This window comes from Anastrepha ludens, chromosome 5 (assembly GCF_028408465.1).
Source record: "Anastrepha ludens isolate Willacy chromosome 5, idAnaLude1.1, whole genome shotgun sequence".
Lineage (NCBI taxonomy): Eukaryota > Metazoa > Arthropoda > Insecta > Diptera > Tephritidae > Anastrepha > Anastrepha ludens.
In genome coordinates this window covers 106,802,521-106,824,214 of record NC_071501.1, presented here as the reverse complement: position 1 = coordinate 106,824,214, position 21,694 = coordinate 106,802,521, and the positions used below count along the sequence as shown (strand labels likewise).

At 38.1% G+C, this 21,694-nt stretch overlaps 1 protein-coding gene across 4 annotated transcripts in view; it reads right to left on the bottom strand.

Moving 5' to 3' along the window:
• Positions 1-21,694, bottom strand: part of LOC128863419 (transient receptor potential-gamma protein) — a 71,804-nt gene that overhangs the window by 12,504 nt on the left and 37,606 nt on the right. Inside the window, exons 1-17 of one of the 4 annotated variants that reach the window (XR_008454602.1) lie at positions 15,559-15,644; positions 15,162-15,292; positions 14,668-14,905; positions 14,421-14,563; positions 9,141-9,330; positions 8,839-9,021; positions 8,641-8,752; positions 5,424-5,546; positions 5,195-5,350; positions 4,967-5,106; positions 4,596-4,864; positions 4,403-4,519; positions 4,144-4,339; positions 1,017-1,211; positions 900-941; positions 652-832; positions 239-577 (exon numbers count right to left, since the gene is read on the bottom strand). Coding sequence is in view for 3 of the 4 variants with exons in the window: in XM_054102559.1 (XP_053958534.1) it covers positions 239-577; positions 652-832; positions 900-941; positions 1,017-1,211; positions 4,144-4,339; positions 4,403-4,519; positions 4,596-4,864; positions 4,967-5,106; positions 5,195-5,350; positions 5,424-5,546; positions 8,641-8,752; positions 8,839-9,021; positions 9,141-9,330; positions 14,421-14,563; positions 14,668-14,905; positions 15,162-15,274 (2,737 nt within the window). In the remaining variant the exon portion in view is untranslated. Of the gene's footprint in view, positions 1-238; positions 578-651; positions 833-899; positions 942-1,016; positions 1,212-4,143; positions 4,340-4,402; positions 4,520-4,595; positions 4,865-4,966; positions 5,107-5,194; positions 5,351-5,423; positions 5,547-8,640; positions 8,753-8,838; positions 9,022-9,140; positions 9,331-14,420; positions 14,564-14,667; positions 14,906-15,005; positions 15,093-15,161; positions 15,293-15,558; positions 15,804-21,694 lie in introns of those variants that run through there. The other 3 variants (XM_054102559.1, XM_054102557.1, XM_054102558.1) reach the window with 3 other exon arrangements.

The window sequence follows — 21,694 nt, the reverse complement described above, 5'->3', positions numbered from 1 at the left end:
CCACAATTAATACCGCCATAGATTTGCGTCCGTGAATGTCACTATGTGTGACCAATCTTTTACAGCTGAAGAATTCGAATTGCTCGTGAGACGCACAAGACACATTTACATTGCGAACATCAAAGCAAACTAGCTACTTCACAGAATAGATCTTGACACATGACCTCCCTTCAACCAACTAACTCAACAACACCCATTTTCCTTGAATCGTACCACCACATCCCCTGATGGGACTTACCCCAACGTTTCTTGTGTCCCGCAATGCGTTTGTTGTGAGGCTTCAACGCGGATTTATTGTATTTTGTCGTTGTTTGTATTGTAGTTGTTGTTGTAGTAGTTCCATTTGTAGGCGATTCTTTGCCATTAGTATTGCCATTCTGCGGATTCTTGTGTATAAAATTTGAATTGAAAAGATTCGATAGTGTGGAGCTGAGTATTTCGTGTTGCGAATCGAAATTGTCTAAAGAGGTGGAGAATTCCGCAACTGGCGCCAGTGAACCCGTAGAACCGGGTGGCGCAATATTAAAACCTTTCATAAGTCGACGTTCCTTCTGGCGATTCTTCTTACCGCCACCTCCTAAAGTGAATGGAGAAAAGTACTTATAAAAACATTCCACTCATAAGTTAAAAATGTCGCATGACACCACTCACCACCTTGTCCAGCTGTAACATTAGTATCCATACCGCTATTCTTCAAAATCTCCACCAATTCACAACGGAAAGCCGATATGTCCTGCTTGATTTCGTTCACATCGTCTTCGGTGACGCCCTGCGACTCGGCCTTACGTTGCTCCACCGTCACATAGCGACGCACCAAATTGCGCATTATTTGCTGGAAGAAGTAAAATGTGTATGTATGTGTTAATGTTAACTTTAAACAGCTTAATAATGCAAATTACCTGATACTTGAAATCGCGATCACTCGCCTGCTGTGCTTTGCGCTGACATTTTTCGAGGGAGAAGAGAGTATTAATGAACGTTGTTTTTCTTTGTATTTTAGTGCATTTCTCACTCACCCGTATTGTCTTTAGATGCTCTCTTCTGGCTGCCGACGACCCACTGCAGAACACTCTGCGCGCCCATTTGAACGCATACCAGATAGATTTCGGTGTTGGTATGATATTAAATGGTGGTGGGCAGGTGCCACCCTCCTCAAAGTAACTTATCCATAGTTTGGAACGCGCGAATTTCCATTCAACATCGGCACGCTCCTGAAATTTAGATAAACATATTTATACTCAAATCAGCATAAGTATATTTTCACACATTTGGTTTCGTAAATGCAGAATTTTTGGAATAAAACACTAAAAATTTGTAGCGAATGCAAGCTGAGTTTCATATCAAAGGGAACCTAAAGATTTTGTAGTCTTGCTGGTATAAAAGATCTGTATTATGCTTCTAAATTTCGTATACCATTTTATAACTTTTTTCGTCAAAACGGGGAGCATTCGGAGAAAATTTCCTTTGAAATTCTAAATGGGCTCTGCTCAGAGCATTGTGGCATATGAATTGACTCTGATAAAGTGGAATTACTTCTGAATCCAATCCAGACGTGAATTATGAAATTTATATTAAAGAGCATCTTTTACCGCTGTAATCAGCATTTTGGGACCTCGTGGAGTCTTCATCGGGAAATAAAAATAGTAAAGTATGGATGTACACATTCACAAATATTTTGTTATGGTTACTACTCCTAGCGGATAGCCCAACGGAACGACGACAGGCATTGAGCTGATGGAAAAGGATAACAAGCTGCCCTTACAAAGGGTCCACTTGGACAGAGATTCAATCCAGACAGGTGTGAAAAGGAAGAATGGGCTTTGGATTAGAGGATGATGACCAGCAGAGGCTAATTACGTTCGTATTAACCTCTTCAAGCTACTGATTTTAGCAGACAGATTTTAAAGGGTGTGTGATATTTAAACCCTTAGGTGTAGCGAAAAAGTGAGCGCCCAGACGTTTAAATCTTTGCCCGACTTTGCCGCCAGCTTCTTCAGAAAGGACTTGAAGCAATCCCAAGTCACACTGCTTGGACATCTAACGGACAATGTCCGGTGCGGTTTGTTAACCTTAGAAGTTCCCTCGAGCGCCCTGATCTAACTGTGTCCAGAAAGGCCTCGCGACTTTGCACAATTGCGCATTAGCCCAACGCTCGCTGATGCTTGGCCTATCATTCCAAGAGTAGGCCACACGTTCACAAAGAAACCCCAATCCTCTCATTTTGCGAACGAACCGCCCCGGGGTCTCCTGTTTAGCCAGCTCATCAGCCCTACTGTTTATCTCTATGCCGCAATGGTGAAAGAAGTCTGGGATTCTCCGACAAATTTCGAACCCACAAACAACGAGCCCAAAGCCCGCTCGGCTGTCGGAGTAGATATTCAGATCTTTCACAGTAATTAGAAAAGCTTGAGCTGATAGTCGCACTGAAAATATTTTCTGAGCTCATGCACGTTTGCCTGAACCCAGTACTTATGCATCGACTTTAAAATGGTGCGTGGGCAGTGGTGAAAATATTCAGAAGGTGTGGCCAACATCGGACCGTTAACGGGCTCTCAGCGATTTTGAAGGAATCAGCTTTTTCTTGACGTAGCCTGGGTTATATAACAGCGATTTGTTTATGAAAGAGGTCGGCAAAAACTGAGATTACGTCGGTGATATTCGAAAAAATCAACGAAACCTTCAACCATTCGTTGCCATCTGAACAACGACTGATGGGACGAGCATAGGAATACGTGAGAAATAAGCGGGCAGAATTCTACTGTCGAGCCCCCAATGACGCACAAGTGTTTGCTGTTGCCAAACACAGTTGCCTCTTGGAGAACGGTAAGTCACGACACCTTTAAAACATTTGAATGGCGCCTACAACCAGACCTCGGTATACATAATTTGATAATCGTGGTAAACGAAACATCATCGGAAACAAGGTCGCCGTTGAGTTAGCCTGATATGGTTCCTTAGCTAACTTAAATTCTTTTAACTTTACGAGAGCCCTCACTGTGCATACTGCGCAATGATCAATTGGTACCCACGTCAGATGACAATGATCACCGCAAAAGCTACAGGAATGAAGAAACGTACCATCGCTCTGGGGGCGTTTCAATATAGCTCTTTGCAGGATTTGTATCACAATATCTCGCATAACCTTCCCAACTTTATCCACTGTTTTGAGGTCCACTATCTTTTGAGATCCATGTATTTATTTAAAGCGATCTAAACTCTAACCTCTATATGAGCAACTTATAGAGCAAGAATTTTATACGACGCGTAAATTTCGCTACTCAATTGTCGATTCAGTCCAAAAGAGAAATAATATTGTAAGGTAGACTTCTTCACTGTTTTTATGATGAGTATTTTTCGGGCTTAACTTGCATCGCCACTTTCATCGCTGAAGCTTCGGCTATTTTTCTTCCAGACAACAGAGCTCTAATACAACGTAATGTAATGAGGAAAGTGCATAAGTATACAGGGTTGCCCATATTCGACGGACCCATGTGCCATTCGATGACTCTTTGGGCCCATTCCAATCGACGAGGCTTGTCCGCAGGCAACAATCTTTGCGTCAATTGAACGGGAATAAATGCAAATCAATGCGAATAATTCGTTGTAAAGTGTCCGAGCAATGCCCAACTGCTGAGAACTGCGATTTTGGGATATCCTTGGCGACGCTTTGGTCGGTTTTGATTTGGCCTCTTTGGATTAGAAAGAGCATCACGAGTTGAAAACTTTTCGTACAAACGTTTAATGGTGTTCTTATAGGGCGCACTTTTCACATTATTAAATTTTTTATACGCACGTTGAGTTTTCACAATTGACTTCTTTTGTTGAATGTAAATTTCAACAATTTGGGAGCACTCGCGTGGCATGTTCCATGCTGTTCCATGGTAAGAATCTGCTTGGACTGACGCTTCCAACGCGGTATGTCATTAAGCGATCTGACGTCTCTGTCAAAAGATACAGGGTTGCCAGATGGGTCCGTCGAATATGGGCAAACCTGTACTGGTCGGGTCTTGAAATAAGTTACTCTCACAATTTTGCTTCCGATGGCCAAACTTTGTAATCTATCATCCTTGGAGTGTATCATACACAGCAACACCATTGCTTGCATTGCCAAATCATTTACTAGTTCAAATCCGTAAAACTTACCGAAATTAATTGATATGAATGATTCATCATAGCAATAAGCAGATTCAGTAGCACCACAATATTGATAACCGAATATGTGCCAAACATCAGCATACCCCAGAAACGCGTAAATATCTTGATGCCATCCAACTCAAAACTGTCCAAATCGATTAGACCAAAAACGGCCCAGAATAGTGTCTGTGTGGTCTCGAAGAGGCTGAAAAAGTGTGAAAGAGTATGCAAAATTTCCAACTAAAGCGACTGCATCTCAAGGATTTACTTCGAAAATCGACGCCACACAATGCAAGCATTCGGATCGGTAGTGCCATTCATGTTCATGAGCACATTCGTGGGCGAAACTTCAGGACAACGCTTCTTCTCCAAATCCGCATAGTACCTGTAATGTTTTGTTATATTTTTTCCAATAAAAATCGCTGAACATCACATAAGCTATTGCTTCAATTATTACTCACCACAGCAATTGATTCAAGCCACTGCCAAAGGCGAATAGCACGAGCACGTACAAAAAGAAAAACTTCATGATATCCATAACCATACGCGACAGAGACACTTGCAGTGGTCCCAAATGTGGATTCACCGAAAAGATGTATACCAATTTGAGGCTACTGAAAATGTTTGCCGCACTAAAGAGGCCCTCCGAGATGAGCATTGGATCCCAAGTGTCCCAACGCTCTCGCGGCAAATCGGTGGCATTCGGATTAATGATCATTTCTTTTTGCACCTATGGGAGAAATGGTGTAAGAAATATTTCAATTAAAAGAGTGACTATTGTTTGATCTCAAAAATTTTTTAAAATTAATTAAGTAAGCAAATAATGAATAACCTGAAAGAAAGACACCACGCGCAATGCCACCGTAGCCACATAAAGTGAATTTGTTACAAAATCGATGACATTCCACATATCGTTGAGATACTCCTGCAGGCCGACATCCCACAGCTGCTTGACTTCGCTCCAAATTAAACCTGAAAATTTTTAAAGTTTAATAGCAAAATCGCAAATCGTTGAAATCAAGTTGAAAAGTACAGAAATTTCGATTTAAATTTTACTTACCACTAACCCAAGCCAGTATTAACCATTCGATGAAAGTTGGTTTTGCGCCACGCTTTGTTGGCACCTCTTCCACTTGTGTGATGATGTTTTTCGTATCGCTCCAAAACCAGCCACCAATGAATGTTTCGATGCGTTGTGAAGCGAGCATCAGTAGAACTGTGCGGAAGCAGAAGCGATACTTAAATATGTCTAGGGCATTTAGTTTGTCTTAGTTGCTCTTTGTACTCACATAGAAAAGTAAAGTAGGAGGCACTGTGGCATATAAATTTGATAAATGGTTTACGCATCGTGTGTCCAATACTGGAGTATGGCGCCAAAATGTAGGCGAATGAGAATATGGGAAACATTATACCTGTGTTGATGTAAAGCAGAAAAAAATCAGAATATGTTAACATCAAATAATTTTAAAATTTTCAAAAATTGTATAATTTTTTTTTTATTTATATATAGTAAAAGATGATCAGATTGGATGTGCTTTTTGCAGGGGTTTTTTTTTTTTTGACAGCCCACGCGTGACTACTGTCGAACTAAATACGTAATTTCTTTTGAGTATTCTACGGCGGCCGCCGTAGCCGAATGGGTTGGTGCGCGACTACCATTCGGAATGCATAGAAAGAACGTCGGTTCGAATCTCGGTGAAAACACCAAAATTAAGAAAAACACTTTTCTAATAGCGGTCGCCCCTCGGTAGGTAATGGCAAACCTCCGAGTGTATTTCTGCCATTAAAAAAAAGCTCCTCATAAAATATCTGCCGTTCGGAGTCGACTTGAAACTGTAGGTCCCTCCATTTGTGGAACAACATCAAGGCGTACACCACAAATACGAGGAGGAGCTCGGCCAAACACCCAAAAAGGGTGTACGCGCCAATTATATATGTATATATATATATATATATATATAGTCCTGTGCAAAAAAAACCGGACAGCTAATTTACCCTATTTAAATTTCTATAGCTTGAGTATAAAGCTTCTTGGCGGTAAGTAGCTTTTTTTGTGTATAAATAGAACTGTTTTGAATTAATTCGTATCATAATTTAACCAATAAGTGAAATAGTTGATACGTGGCAAGTGTTAATATCAAAAATATGCCAAGATCGAAGCAAATGCGAGCTGTCGTTAAGGGGCAAATTATTACACTATCACAGCAAAAATTGTCCGTACGTCAAATTGCTGCTAAAGTAGGCTTCAGCAAATCATCTGTTGCCGATTTTTTAAAGAAATTTGCAAAAACGGCTTCAACGGAGCGAAAGAAAGGATCTGGACGACGAAAAAAGACGTCGCCTGCTGAAGACCGGATGATTAAGCGGATGTGTATCCAGGACCGTTTCAAATCTTCGGCAGACATCAGGAAGGAGTTCTTGGATGCAACTGGCGTCGAAATAGGTCCATCTACTGTGCGTAAGAGATTGATAAATGCCGGTTTTGTAGGAAGACATCCCGCAAAAAAGCCGTTTTTGAACGAAAAAATGCGGCAAAAACGATACCGATGGGCCAAAACTTATGAAAACTGGACTGTCGAGCACTGGAAGAATGTGATTTTTTCGGATGAATTCAAGTTTAACCTCTTTGGATCGGATGGTATCCACTATGTGAGGCGCAGATCTGGCGAAAGATATAAAACTGGATGCATACTGCCTACTGTAAGACAGTCAGTTGGTAGAATGGTATGGGGCTGCTTCAGCTATGACGGAACGAAAGCACTGGCTCTTATTGATGGTCGGGTGAACGGAGATGCTTACACTTCAATTTTAAATAAGCCTTTAATACCTGCCATTGAGGAGCAGTATTCTATAAGAACGGACGTTATATTTCAGGATGATTCTGCGCCATGCCACCGATCTCACAAAGTAAGTTATGATGTTTGTTAAATCTCCCGAGTGTTTTGTTTAAATGTCGAATCAAAAAACCAATGATTTATTCCTTATTTGTTGCAGGTAAAAGAATTTATGGAAAAAAACGGAATTGTCCAATTGTCCAATGGCCGGGTAACAGTCCCGACCTAAACCCAATTGAGAACCTCTGGGCCATTGTAAAGAAGCAGGCAGCTGAAAAAAAGCCGAAGAACAAAACTGACCTGGATAACATTATAATGGACACTTGGCACAACGATATTTCGGAGGAATTGTTGCAAACCCTGGTTACATCAATGCCGAGACGTATTAAAGCGGTAATTAAGGCGAAAGACGGTGCGACCAAGTATTAAAACTTCAAATTATAACATTTTAATGAAATAATCAATTTTGTTTTGAATTAATTAGCTGTAAGATTATATAATAAGGATAAACTAATAATCGTTATTGACTATGCTAAAACAAATACAGTATGCAAATATTAAAAACACGTATGAAATTTATTGATTTTATTTCATACTTTTGTATTAAAAACACAATGGAATATAACCACATTCAAACATATTTGATAAAATCCATAACTTCAAAAAATGGAATGTTCAGACTGTCCGGTTTTTTTTGCACAGGACTGTATATATTCATTGACATTTCATCAGGGAAAGGCTTAACAACAACGTTTACAAATCGTAAAATTGTATTACGAAAATCGACGCTCTGTGAAAAGTGTTAATCGTGCGCTCAGACTAACTTCTGGTGTACGGCGCTGAGTTCAATAAGCAAAATGGCCGTACTTAGGCTGAAAAGGACCCGAGGTCATTCAAGATTAGCCATTACAGCCATTGAAAGCAACCGTTTGGTGCGGCCTATGGGCTGAAGGAAGCATCGTCCCATATTTCTTCAAAGACGTGGCTGGCGCCAATGTAACAGTGAATGGCGAACGCTATCGCGCCATGATAAACTACTTTTAGATTCCGGAAATTGAAACCTGTTATCTCCATAACATTTGGTTCCAACAAGACGTTGGCCAGCGCTACTTGCCATACAGCGCGTGAAATATTTGAAAGGGATTCTCTTTTCAAAATAAATGTCATGAATGGTTCTACACAAAAATAATAAAGATTGCCCAATCAATTTGAGTTTTTGTTATTTTACTTCAATTTAAAATCCGATACCCGAAGATATAAAATGAATGATAAAGGAATGATAATCCTGTCATAGCCTTTAGTGCTTTCTCAGTGCAAAAACCATCTAACAAGAAACCCCCGAAAGAACGGTGACAGTCATTTGATCATATGGTAGCCACTGTCGCTGGAAAATGCTTAAAATGCTCAAGAAAAAGTTTCTATCACATTCTTAATGCCAGTGTGAAAAAGTTGATGAAAACATTCTTCTAACTTATTTATTTATTTCATCCCAAATTAAACATACAACTATGCTACTCACATCAAAGCTTTAGGAGCTTTCAAGAGAAAAATTGTCCATATGATCTTTGGTTCCCTCCACGTTGGAGAGGATTATCGTGTACGGTGGAACAGCGAGCAGTATGAGCTATATATTCTGTATATTTATTTTTGTATCACATATATACATACATACCAATTCGTATAATATCCAGTGCCTGCAATGCCATATTTTTGCGTCGAAATCCCGGCAAACCCTCATACCAAATGCTGGCCAAAAGTTGTTGAACATTTGAGTGGGCCACAAACTATAGAGAAAGAGAGAGAAAGGTAAAGTGGGAGAGCAGCAAAATTGTGTGACGCATACAAAACATGTTAGCCTGCTATGACGCACCTTTTTCTGTCGCAACTTGATTGCCAATTTCAATCGATTTAAATGCATACGTTCGCCATGTTCATAGATTGGACCGGTGGGATCATGATTCAATAGGATTTCCAATTCGTGTGAGGTGCGTGTGTGATCGAGCAAAGCGGTGGCAAAGTCTTGACATTGTTTGCGCAATTCCTGATATTCATTCTGAAAGCGAAACGGGTTAGAGTTCTGGTTTAAATTCTTCTTTTTATAGATATCAAGCATCTTTTAGCTTTGACCTCGATTTTTCATGACCATTTTTATATTTTTCCATAATAGCTCACCTTAAATTCGTGTTCGAGAAAACTTAAACGTCTCAATTCCCATGACAATTCAAATGCAGTTAAAATAGGATCCTTTGACGACAAGGCAATGAGGCTGGGACTGGCCAGCGCACGATAGGCGTTGATGCGAGAACGTGAGTGTCGCAGTGAATCTTCTTGGCGTGATTGAACACATTCGTCACAGCCGCATCTGAAAGGCAATAAATAGTAATAGTCATAGTGTTCAAAATAATAGGAACGTGCCGAATTGCCAACCACATTCAATTATTTTTTTTTTACATAATATTTTTTTTTTGTTTTTATAAGAGTATAGTGCATTCGACAGCGGCCGCCGTAGCCGAATGGGTTGGTGCGTGATTACCATTCGGAATTCACAGAACGTTGGTTCGAATCTCGGTGAAACCAAAATTAATAAAAACATTTTTCTAATAGCGGTCGCCCCTCGGCAGGCAATGGCAAACCTCCGAGTGTATTTCTTCCATGAAAAAAAGCTCCTCATAAAATATCTGCCGTTCGGAGTCGACTTGAATCTGTAGGTCCCTCCATTTGTTGAACAACATCAAGACGCACACCACAAATAGGAGGAGGAGCTCGGTCAAACACCCAAAAAGGGTGTACGTGCCAATTATATATATATATATATAGTCTACAACAAAAAAACACCAAACTTTTGCGAAATTTACTCTTCACTAAAAAAAGGTACATGAAAATTTGCAAAGAATTTTTAGAAAAATTCTGAGTATGCAGTTTATACCCCATTCAGTATTAGTATAATAAAGTGCAAGCTTCAAGTGGATCAAAATAGTTGTAAATTTTTGAAAATTTTTTTTTGGTGAGGTGTTCAAAGTTTTCATCCATATAAAAAACTTCCGAGCATACAACCATGGTCATATAAATACCACATTTAGACTTTGAAAGCAAAGAGTTGAATACGTTTTTAAATAATTACTTTTTAATGGAAAAAAGCAACATAAAGAATTAAAAAAACTTATTTACTTACACTTTAAAACAAAAAAATTGTCAAAAAGAATTTCAGTTCTGATTTAATTTACGAGAACGTTGATAACTCCCAAAACCTCCTGGACACATAAAAAGCACATCCTAATAAATTCCCAATAAAAGCAAAAATGTTCAACAAATCAGATAGTTAAGTAATAATATTTTTTACCAGATTAGTATTTTGTTCTATATCACCGTTTTTGATTACTTCTTCAAGCCGTCGCTCCATGCTTGCTACAACCTTGTGGCATCTTTCCTTTGGAATCGAGTACCAAGCCTCCTCAACTTCTTCTTCTTAATTGGCGCGATAACCGCTTACGCGATTTTGGCCGAGTTTAACAAAGCGCGCCAGTCGTTTCATTCTCGTGCTAACCGGCGCCAATTGGGCACACCAAATGAAGCCAAGTCCTTCTCCACCTGATCTTTCCAACGTAAAGGAGGCCTTCCTCTTTCTCTGCTACCACCAGCTGGTACCGCATCGAATACTTTCAAAGCCGGAGCGTTTGTATCCATTCAGACGACATGACCCAGCCAACGTAGCCGCTGGATTTTTATTCGCTGCTCTATGTCTATGCCGTCGTAAAGCTCATACAGTTCATCGTTCTATCGCCTGCGAAATTCGCAGTTGCCAACGTGCAAAGGTCCAAAAATCTTCCTCAGAATCTTTCTCTCAAACATTCCAAGCGTCGCTTCATCGGATGTTGTCATCGTCCAAGCTTCTGTGCCATACGTTAGGACGGGCATGATGAGAGCCTTGTAGAGTGTTAGTTTTGTTCGTCGAGAGAGGAATCTCTTCAACTGCGGCCCACAAATCATCAAAATTTTTGTTAGCTACTTTGACATTAACGTCAATCCATAAATTTTCTATTGGATTGAGATCAGGGCTCTGGGCCGGCCAATCCAGTACATTAATTTTTTCTCTTCTGAGCCAATGCTTCACTGTCTTTGCAGTATGCTTTGGATCATTGTCCTGCATAAATGCCCAATTTAATGGCATAAACTCAAACACAAATGCCTCCATTTTATTCTGGAGTATATACAGATATTGAAATCTATCCATTTTACCTCCAGGCGAATAATCGGCCCAACACCATGCCAGGAAAAAGCTCCCCAAACAATGATGCTTCCGCCGCCGTGTTTAATCGTCTTTTTTGTGAACCTAGGATTTAGCGCTTGATTTTTTGAACGACGTACAATAGTTTTCCCATCTGGTCCCATCCAATTTATTTTGATTTCGTCGGTCCAAGTACCTTTTGAATAGGTTTGTCTTTGTGGGCTTTTGCGAAGGCAAGTCGGTGTTTGATATGTCTTTTTGAGAGGAGTGTTTTTTTCCTGGTTTATTTCAAGCATAATTTGCCGTGCCGACTTAAAAGGATCTGCTTTGCTCTTGCGTATTATAGCTCTATCCACATTAACATCAGTTTTCGCGGCTTTGGTTTTCTCTCCGTTTTTTTGCTTAGATAGGATGAGTCTTTCTTAACTAAATTAAGAGCATTATAAATCATTTTCAGCTTTTTCTGCATAGCTTTTTCCGTTTTGACTCATACGGTATATAAGAGCTCTTTTCTCCGGCGTGCAATGTATTCCCCTTCCCATTTTTAGTAATTACTTTAAATTTTTATTTAAGAAACAAAAAATTATACTAAAAATCGCTGAAACAATATTAAGGTTTTACTCTCCGCTGCACAAGTTAAAATGTGCTATTTTTTGTGTCCACTTCAAAACAACAATAAGCATAAATAAAATAGAACGCAAAAAATTCCATCGAAAAAAAAGGTAAATTCCTCGCATAAATGTAAGCTTAATAAGGGTAATAAATGTAAACAAACAAATTTATTTGATCAAAGCAGAGTTCGTACTAGAAACTTAACTTAACATATAAGGTTCACATTTGTGCTATTTATCTGTCCATGGCTGTATACAGGGTGCGCGATCTTTTATGTCGGTATGAAAACATTAAATAACTTTGAAAAAGAAAATGATTTGTATATGTGAGGTATTTTTTATTTGGTTTGGTTATTTACAATTTATTAAAATTATATTTTGAATACAATATCAATCAAGTGGCCACCCTGCAATCACAAACTGCGATATTTTTTCTGCGTTTGCCATCACCTTGTCAAGCATTTCGGGTTTTATAGCACCGATTTCGGTTGTTTCGGTGTAAAGCGATCCATTATTGAAATTGTACTGAATTGACGTATCGAAAACATGTATGTTGAAGTCGATCGGTTGGTAAGTGACAAAGACAAAATGACCGAAATAAAAGATGGTGCAAAAAAAAAAATATTGTAAAAATCAGTGCGATTTTTCAGTGATTTCAAGCTTAAACTGCATACCTTAAAGTTTTCTAATTAAAAAGTTGAAAATTTTGATGGCAATTTTTTAAATCTGTTTGAATTGTGTTAAATTATAGTGAATTTTGTACAAAGTTTGGAGTTAGGAGTTATATGGTTTTTTTTTTAAAACCATAAAGAGAATTTAATACAAAAACAAAATCTTAGTTAAAACTTGATAATTCGTCGCGATCCTATTATGTTGAGCACAGATGTACATTTAACTATTCTGTTGCCATAGTAATTTTCAATACAAATGTCATTATGACAAAAAAAATCGGTCGAACCAATAGCCTGCAGCTTTCAACAAAATTAATAAAAAGAAAACAATTTGCCATGTAAAGAATGAAAAGTTCAGGGATGATTTGTTAAGGGCCTGAAATGGTCGATTAATTGAAAGAGAGCTTCGGTGTATTTTGGCAGCTCAACTCCGAGCTCATGGATAATAATGAGGCTAGTACCGACTCTTGCCGACTACGAGATAGTTGTTGAAGGCCTTATCACCGAAATCGCATAGACAGCGAAAATAACTTTATTTTTAAATCAGGCAAAGTCCACTTGCCTCCTCCCGAGAGAACTTAAGTTCGAATCTCGTTGAAAAACCAAAATGAAGAAAAAAGTTTTTTCCAATAGCGGTCGCCCCTCGGCAGGCAATGGCAAACCAAAGAGTATTTGTGCCATGAAAAAGCTCCTCTTAAAAAATATCTGCCGTTCGGAGTCGGTTTTGAAATTGTAGGTCCCTCCATTTGTTGAACAACATCAAGACGCACACCACAAATAGGAGGAGGAGCTCGGTCAAACACCCAAAAAGGGTGTACGCGCCAATTATATATATATATATGTATATTAAACTTGAAAATTGTCGAATATCCAATAAGCTAATCATGACATTCTCTAGGAGGCAGAATTGAGCCCAAATCAAGACGCAGTATTAGCGTGCGCTTCATCAAGCTAGACCGTACTTTTTTCAAGAAAATGGTCGCCCAATAAAGGTCACTGGAAATAGTTCTCCAAAAATGTAAAAAGATTTTTTCTTGCCAGAACTACGCCGAGTGTAGATTTATTTTCGACTCTGTGTGGTTTCAACAAGACAGGTCATGTTATAGGTATGACAGAGTTGTAGCGTAAATTTTAAGAATTTTTTCATGCAAAATGGAGGTCAACATCGCCAAGACCAAGGCCATGAGAGTTAACCACAACAACGTAAAGCAGATATTGGTTGACTGTTGCCCGGTGGAATTCGATGAAAGCTCATGCTATCTCGGCTGCATCATCACGGTAGATCGTGGAGCAGGTGAAGATGTCAACTGCAGGCAAAACAAAGCAAGGGCGGCATTCGGAGGAGTTCGCAAATCTCCAGGCGCACTGAACTACGAATATTCGGCTCATGCGTAAAGTCAGTATTGTTGTACGGAAGCGAAGCATGGCTACACAGAGGTTACAATCCTTCATCAACAAATGCCTCCGCATCATCTGCAGAATATTCTGGCCAAACACAATCAGTAACGACGCACTGTGGAGATTAACGAACGCGAAACCCATCCTTAGGCAAATCAAACGCCGAAAGTGGCGATGTATAGGTCACACATTGAGAAACCCAGATAGCATCACGAGAATGGCACTGAACTGGAACCCGCAAGGGAGCAGATATGGCGGTCGACCAAAAAACTCTTAGAGAAAGTTGATGCTGCGCGAACTAGTAGATACCGACATCTCATGGGACGGTTCGAAACTAACATCACAAAACCATGTACGATGGAAGAGTCTTGCCGAGGCCCTATGCTCCCGAGAGGAGTGAACAAGGAGAAAAAAAATTATTATAAACAAGAAGTTAACAGAACGAAAGCGAAACTCGTTTATCAAGAAAAAGAGTTTCCGACACACTTGGATGAATAAAAAACAAAAATACACTACAAATAATATTCAAATGCATTTTCATACACACCTTACATCATGCGGCATTGGCAGTACTGCTCCGCGATCCAGCAATATTTTGATTATCTCATAGTTATCACGATGTGCAGCTAAAATAAGTGGTGTTATATCGGGCGTGAACGTTGAAGTGTCCTCCGATTGGGACTCCCAACTCTATGTGGCGCAAAAAAAAAAAAGAAAGAAAATTCATACATACATACATACATCCACATCTAATTGTATGGTTTAATACATATTTAATTCACAGAAACACCTACATGATTTCCCTCTGTATGAAAGGTGACATTCTCATGATCCAACAGCACTTCCACAGCTTCCACGAACTCCTCCGATATGGAGTGTAAAAGCGCATCTTTGGTATCAACATTATAACTGATGAGTAGTTCGACCATTTCCAAATTCTCATTGTCAATAGCCATAAGTAGGGCAGTGCGTCCCAAAGGATCAACACAATTGACATTGATATAATCAGTATCTTGTGCCTTTTGCAGCATTCTGTAAAAACAAAAAAAAAAAAGACAAAAAAAAAAAAAAAAAATCATACAAATAACAGTAGTTGTTGACATGAAATTTAATCTTCCAAGCAGTTACGAACAAATGTTACAGCCGGAAAATTGTAATTCAAATGTGAAGGTTGCTGGTTGATAGAAGCAACGCATGAGAGCGTTCAAATATAGGTTAAATATAAGTAGGTGTAAATGTCAAGAGTATAACTATGTATGTTTGTATGAATGCATGTGTGCCGACTAACCTTCGTGTCCCTGCCATATCACCACGCTCTACCGCCAATAGAAATTTCTTCTCCTCCAAGGTTAACTGTCGAATCTCTTGATGCGGCCGCACTATATTCTCCTCCTCCATCATGCCGTGTATGCTGTGACGCTGTGAAGAGAGTAGCGGTTTATCGTTATCCAATTTTTTCAAGGCCAAACACAGTTGTATTGAGCACAAACAATATAATGAAAATAAAAACAAATCTGCATGCATACACTAATATTCGTATGCGTTGTGGTTTATTTGTATTTAACCGTTTACAGTTGTGGTTTGCAGTTGTGCAAAACTATGTATTCCATTGAATTGCATATTGAATTCATCTCAATTGTTTAATGCAAACGCGTAATACATACCACATAATTAAATACACTCACCTTGACCTTTTTAGCCGGTTCAATTTGCACGGTCACATGGCTATTGCCATCGTTAATGCCGTTCCCCAAAATGCCGCCAACTCCGCTAATGCCACCACTACCACCACCACTGAGTCCACCAATAACACTGTTGCCTTTTTTCTCACCATCCAAAGCATCTGTACCATTCTTGATTTTGCTCAGAATTGGTGCCAGCACTGATTTCCTACGCGCCGGACTGACAAAATGCAACTTTTTTCCGTCGTCTGTGAAAATTAGATGCGAGAGACAAAGAAAGATAAAATCATGATTTTGTATATTTTTTTGTTAGAGACTATTTAGTTTTGTTAGAAAACAGTTAGTTGAAACCATGGATTAATCAAAATGGGTTCAGTAAAAAAGCACCGCATTTATTATTTACATCTTGTTAACCATAGGTATAGCTATACCTAATTCGAAAACCCTTATGTTCAAAAAGTAGTCGGAATTAGTGAATAAAATGAAACTGTTCAATGCGGATATTCCTAAGTTTCCCCCGATTTTGTAATAACCTCCCACTCTTTCCGCTAAGAAGTAACTTTGTTAGTGGGGGCAGGAAATAAGGTCTTTCCTTATGAAAATGTAATACGTTTTATTAATTAGATGGATTGACCACATCCCAAGAGTGCCCAATGGAAGAATCCAAAGAAGGGTGTTTACTTTGCGTCCTACTGGGGGAAGAAAGAGAGGCCGACAAAGAAAGAGATGGCTTGATGACATAGAAGCAGACTTAAAAGCAATGAACGTTCGTAATTGGAGAAATGAGGCAAGAGAGAGACTGAATTGTTGATGAAGCTAAGCACAAAAATTAATTTATATCGACAGAAATATTATGCTATTTTTACAAAAAAATCATCCAGCGGATGGGCGATCGAAGCCAGGCAAATTATCAACCTCAGTACCACCCACTTTAAACTCTTTTTACTCGTATCACTCATGTAGTATCCTCGTGTTTTCGATATTCTCGACCCCTCATAGGTTAGAAACACAAAAATTGAGACTGGTTCTTTGTTTCAACCTAGAAACAAAAGTTATTCTGAATGGGAAATTCCGGATACTTTTTGAAAGAAGCGAGTGGTCTGCTTGGTTGCAACAGATGAACTACCAGCGTTCTCACAGGTGTTATAATGGGTCACTGCGCTATTGGCACCTTAGCTAATACAATGGGTGTACTTCGCAGAAGTCATTGCAGGAGCTGTGTAGATGAAGAAGAAATTGAGTCAGTACAACACCTCCTCTGTGCATGCCCTTCACTTCAAAGAAGCCGTGCCAAACATCAAATATAAATCTCCGCGATTATTTCTTTGAAGACCAAGGAAATTTGCAAATTTCCCACTGGAAGGACTGGAGGCTTAAGCAACTTAGGGAATGGAAGTCAAATGCAAGTATCACAATGGGCCTAAGAGCCACCAATTGTCTTGTCTTAGACAACCAACCTGGCTAACCTAATCTAATATATGAAAGAATATAGGTTATAAGATCGTTTCTCCTCGCAAGTAATAATTTGGGAGATAGGACCGGACTAGATGGAACTAGAAAAGTGGGCTGCTTGCACTCTGGCGAATAGAAATACGTACAATAAAAAATGTCAAAACTATTCTTAGCCAGACTACAGTCTCAGATTATTATTGAAAAAAATCTCAGATCAGGATTAATTAAATAAGCCAATAAAAAATAAAAATAAAAAAATTTAGTTCGTAGTAAATGAATGTCCCATTAATGGAGCAATAGAAAGTCTTGTGAGAATATTGAGACCAGTGAACTCATTGAGGTCTACACTCAGCATAGTAATGATTTTTTACGGTGGGAAATATTAAAAAAGTGATTAAAAAACGTGAGTGTGAGAAAGTAAGTAATTAGTAAGGCTGATATTCTTTTCAGAAAGAGATCTTTGCCATTTGTTTGTATAATCTACTTTTCGAAGATATGCAGAAAGTGGTGAAAATAAAAATTCCCGTCACTCAAAATCAATTCTTCTATTTAGTAGAAATGTTATTCAAAAATAAAATTGATGATGATTAATTTTGCGCCACCTTGTATATTATAGCACAAAGACCTTATTTTAAACCTTTGCACGGACTTTTCAAAGGACCCTCATACAAACGGACAAGCAGTGGAGCACGCAAAGGTCCAAATAAAGATTTCTCTCACTTAAAATAATTTTTTGTATTTAGTAAAGTTATTCAAAAACAAAGTTGGATGATTAATTTTGTGCCACCTTGTACATTTAAATACGTCTAATTACATACTTGAGTTTGTGTGTGTTAGTATATTCACAAAATAATGGTTAAAAATTATGGTTATTGAGATATTCACTTGTTTTCATACTTTACCAGAAAAAAAATATAAATCTCCGTGTTGAATGCAATGCAGAATGTCTTACAAAATCATTGACAATTCACTCCTATACATACGAGTGCAAGTGCATACTACACAAATGGGTATCTGTTGAAATGAATTATAAAAAAATAAAATGTAATTAGAAAAAAATAAAATAATTTAGCCATCAACTAAAAATATGCAAATAAAATGTTTATGACATCTACTCGTAAATAAACAGTCTAAAAAATCAGAAAAAAACATAAACATTTTTCAGTTGGAAATTGTGCAAAATAAACTACTTATCCTTGTTGGGAGCAAAACATCAAGTATCACTGTCAAATGCATAACAAATCCGAAGATCTTTATGTATTAGACAACAAGGTCACCCACATGTCAATTAAATAAGCTGTGCATGTATGTATGTATGTGAACGTATGCGCATTTCACCTAGATGATTTCTTGTTCAAAACAAATTTATTTTAATTCCTTAAAAATAATCACTCGCTTAATATGAATTTTTCGTGTAACTAAGTAGCTATGCGTAGTCTGAAGGATATTTGCGAAAAAAATTTCATTAAAATGCATACCAAATCTTCTCTTATTATAGGTGCATATATGTCACATATGTATGTATGTATGAGTGTCTATGTATGCACGCCTGCACGCCTGCTTTTGGGGAGCCCACACTCACACGTTTGTCAAGAAACAAATGAACACATAACATATACTAGGAATAATGGGTTATAAGTCACACATGCACATTAACTTATCACATCAATATTCACCAACAGCTGCATACAAACAAATTACATTTAACTATACCCCATAGAAAGAGAAATGAGAGCTTCCCAAGTGAGAAACAAAAGAGTGCGTGAGTATGATGTAGTAGTGATGAGTAGACATGATTTTGGATGAATAGCAGAGATTTTGGTGGAGTAGAGGAGGAAATAAGTGATAGAAAACGCCTTACATATACAGCCCCATTTCTTAAATAAATAATTAAACAAGTAAATAAAATAAAAATATTATTCAGAAAATAATACAGAGTCGTCCATCTAGCGTTTGAAATTTGAACTATTTGTTTTTACTTTAGGAACTAATGCTCAAGGCGAATTGAATACCGAAGGTGGCATTGTCACAAAACTGTTACTTTATTTTTCGAGATTTTGACAAGTCTGACGTCAGACTCCTTTCCAATACAAAACAAACAAAAGGAGGACAAATTACATGCTCGTGAAAATTCATTGAATAACTTGCTAATATTGTCATTTGTGAGATTTAAACTAAATTAATTAATTAAAACGGAGTGCCGCAAGTTAAATTGTAGAAGCGCAAATTAATACTTGAGGCTTTGTACGCAGTTTTTTTGCAGATGACACCTTGGCAAGAGAGTGTACTTACATAATCTTCCTCTTCACATACAAGTCATTCCCCTTCCTGTTGTTTGTTTAGTTATGGAGCCTGACGACACAGTGAATTCGGTTGGCGCAACCTTGTATTCTATCATCCTTGGCTACTGCTATGTCTCCAAGGCACGTAATTCGCTCTCTTTGTAATTCGAATTTTCCCTGTTTCCACAACGCATTTTTAATTCACTTTGGTAACTCTCCCTCTTGTTCTTATTCTTTGCTATTATTATTTGTTGTGAATATCAGCGATAGAGAAAAAATTAATTTAAAGCTTACTTAATTTACTCCTTTCATTTCCCACCAATAATAAAAAGTGCCAGAAAATAGCAACAGGCCGGTGAGAGGGTCCCAACAGAAATATGGGAAGAAGGTAAATGAGTTGCGAGGCTGCCGGAGAAACAACCACTTATTATTAGAAATAGTAGGCGAGTTGAAGACACAAGGGAACGATTTCATCTCCGGCACATTTCTTGAGTTGTTTAGCAACCTCCTCAACATAATTTTTTTAGCAATATCTTTTTTCTTTCATTATTAAAATTTTTTTCTATTTCTGGTTATTGCTCAATGTTTGTTAATTTTGTTTTGGTTTACTCTTTCGTTTTGGTATGACAGCTAATTTCGATAAATTTCAGATAAAAAATAGTGAAGACAATGATTTGATCGTACTTCGCAAGGTAGTTGAGACTTAATTAGTTATAAATTAGGTAATTCCTTCTCAAAATTTTGATTACGTATTGGGAGAGCGAGTTACGTGCCGTGGGAACACAGCATAAAATACAAAATGGGAAGATTTTTGCTTGGACAAAGATGGAAAATACCATAAAATTATTCGAAAATCTTCGAAAATCAATTAATCAGCCGAAATGGTGATGTCAATTTGATGCCAGCGATGTGACTCCATTTGAATGTTTTTTATAGTTTAATGTTACGCCAACAAGCAAGCGATGTGATTCCATCACAATGTTTTTAAAGGCGCTTAGGATAAATATTACACCAAGCAGGTCCTTTTTATGTAATAAATATTATTCAGAATTTTTCATCAGTTTTTTGATTAATAAAAATACGCTCTTTTGCTGATGCCTTGAAAAACTGTAACACTTATAATTAAATTATAGAAAATGCTTTAACCAGCTTTGCTTAAGAGAAAAATCTCATTTTATACAAAAATTGGAAACATAAAATAATTAACAGAAAACGTGGTTCTTTAAGGAGATTTATACGAGTAGACTCTTCTTACTTTTATGAGAGTTTCACGGTATGATTCTTCTAGGAGACAACTGAGACTTCTTGGCTCACTTAGTAGATAAAATGAAGTTTTGTCATTACTCGCTATCATAGAGCATGCAAAGCAGAGTATACAAGATATCATACTTATACACAAAAATATAGAGAGCAGTGGGAAAAAATCACACACTCCCAGTGGAGTACTCTGGGAGTACTCGAACGTTGATCGAAATTCTATTGGGTTTGCGCATTCCCACACACATGCAAAAAACTTATACTCGTCTGCATACATTATAAAGGTGTATGCATGTGTGTACGTAGATGAACTGTTGATGTTTTGCCATGGTATTATCGTCAATGCACCCCAACATGGCAAAGTTTGAAAATCTGGGTCAATTGTTGCATTCTTGTGCTGCTACGTTACGTGAAAAGTGTGTCAGTTTTTGGCATTTAATTTGAAATGGCATTGAGTCGGTTACTCGATAAATGCGGCACAATGCAAAAATGACCTTTGACTTTAATTTCGTTTTTCTTTAATGTAATCGAAACGATAGGGGAAAGGAAAATAACAAAACACTTAAACCAAGTATCATTTTGTGTTATAGAAGGTGAAGACGACCAATGAACCTCAGACTTTTGAGATGAAAATAAGTACTTTGTGGGAAAAGGAAGGAAAGGACAGAAGAGAAAAGGAAGAAATAGAAATGGTAGAGAAGGGAAGGGATGGGAATAGAAACTAATTGAAGGGAATGGAAAGGACAAGAAATGAAAGAAAAGGAAAAGTTAGTAACTGGCAGTGACAGGAGAGGAAAGGAAATAAAAAGAAAGCAAAGAAAAAATAGGAAAGGAGAGATGAGGAGAAAAGAGAAGGGAAAAGGTAAGATGAGGAATGAAAAGGAGAGGAAAGGTAAGGGGAGAAGGAAGAAGGAAAGGAAGGGAATAGAACGGAAAAAAGAGGAAAGGACAGGCAATGAGAAAATTAGAAGGAAAGGAAAATAAGGGAAGAGAAATCAGAGAAAAGGAAGTGTCTGTAAACGACAGGAAAGGGAAAGGAAAGGTAGGAAGAAGAAGAGGTTAGGTGAATAAATCGCTGTCCAAGCGAGTGTCCACTTGGACAAAGAATAGAGATTCGCCATTGTGATGCCATATAGAGGAAAACCAGA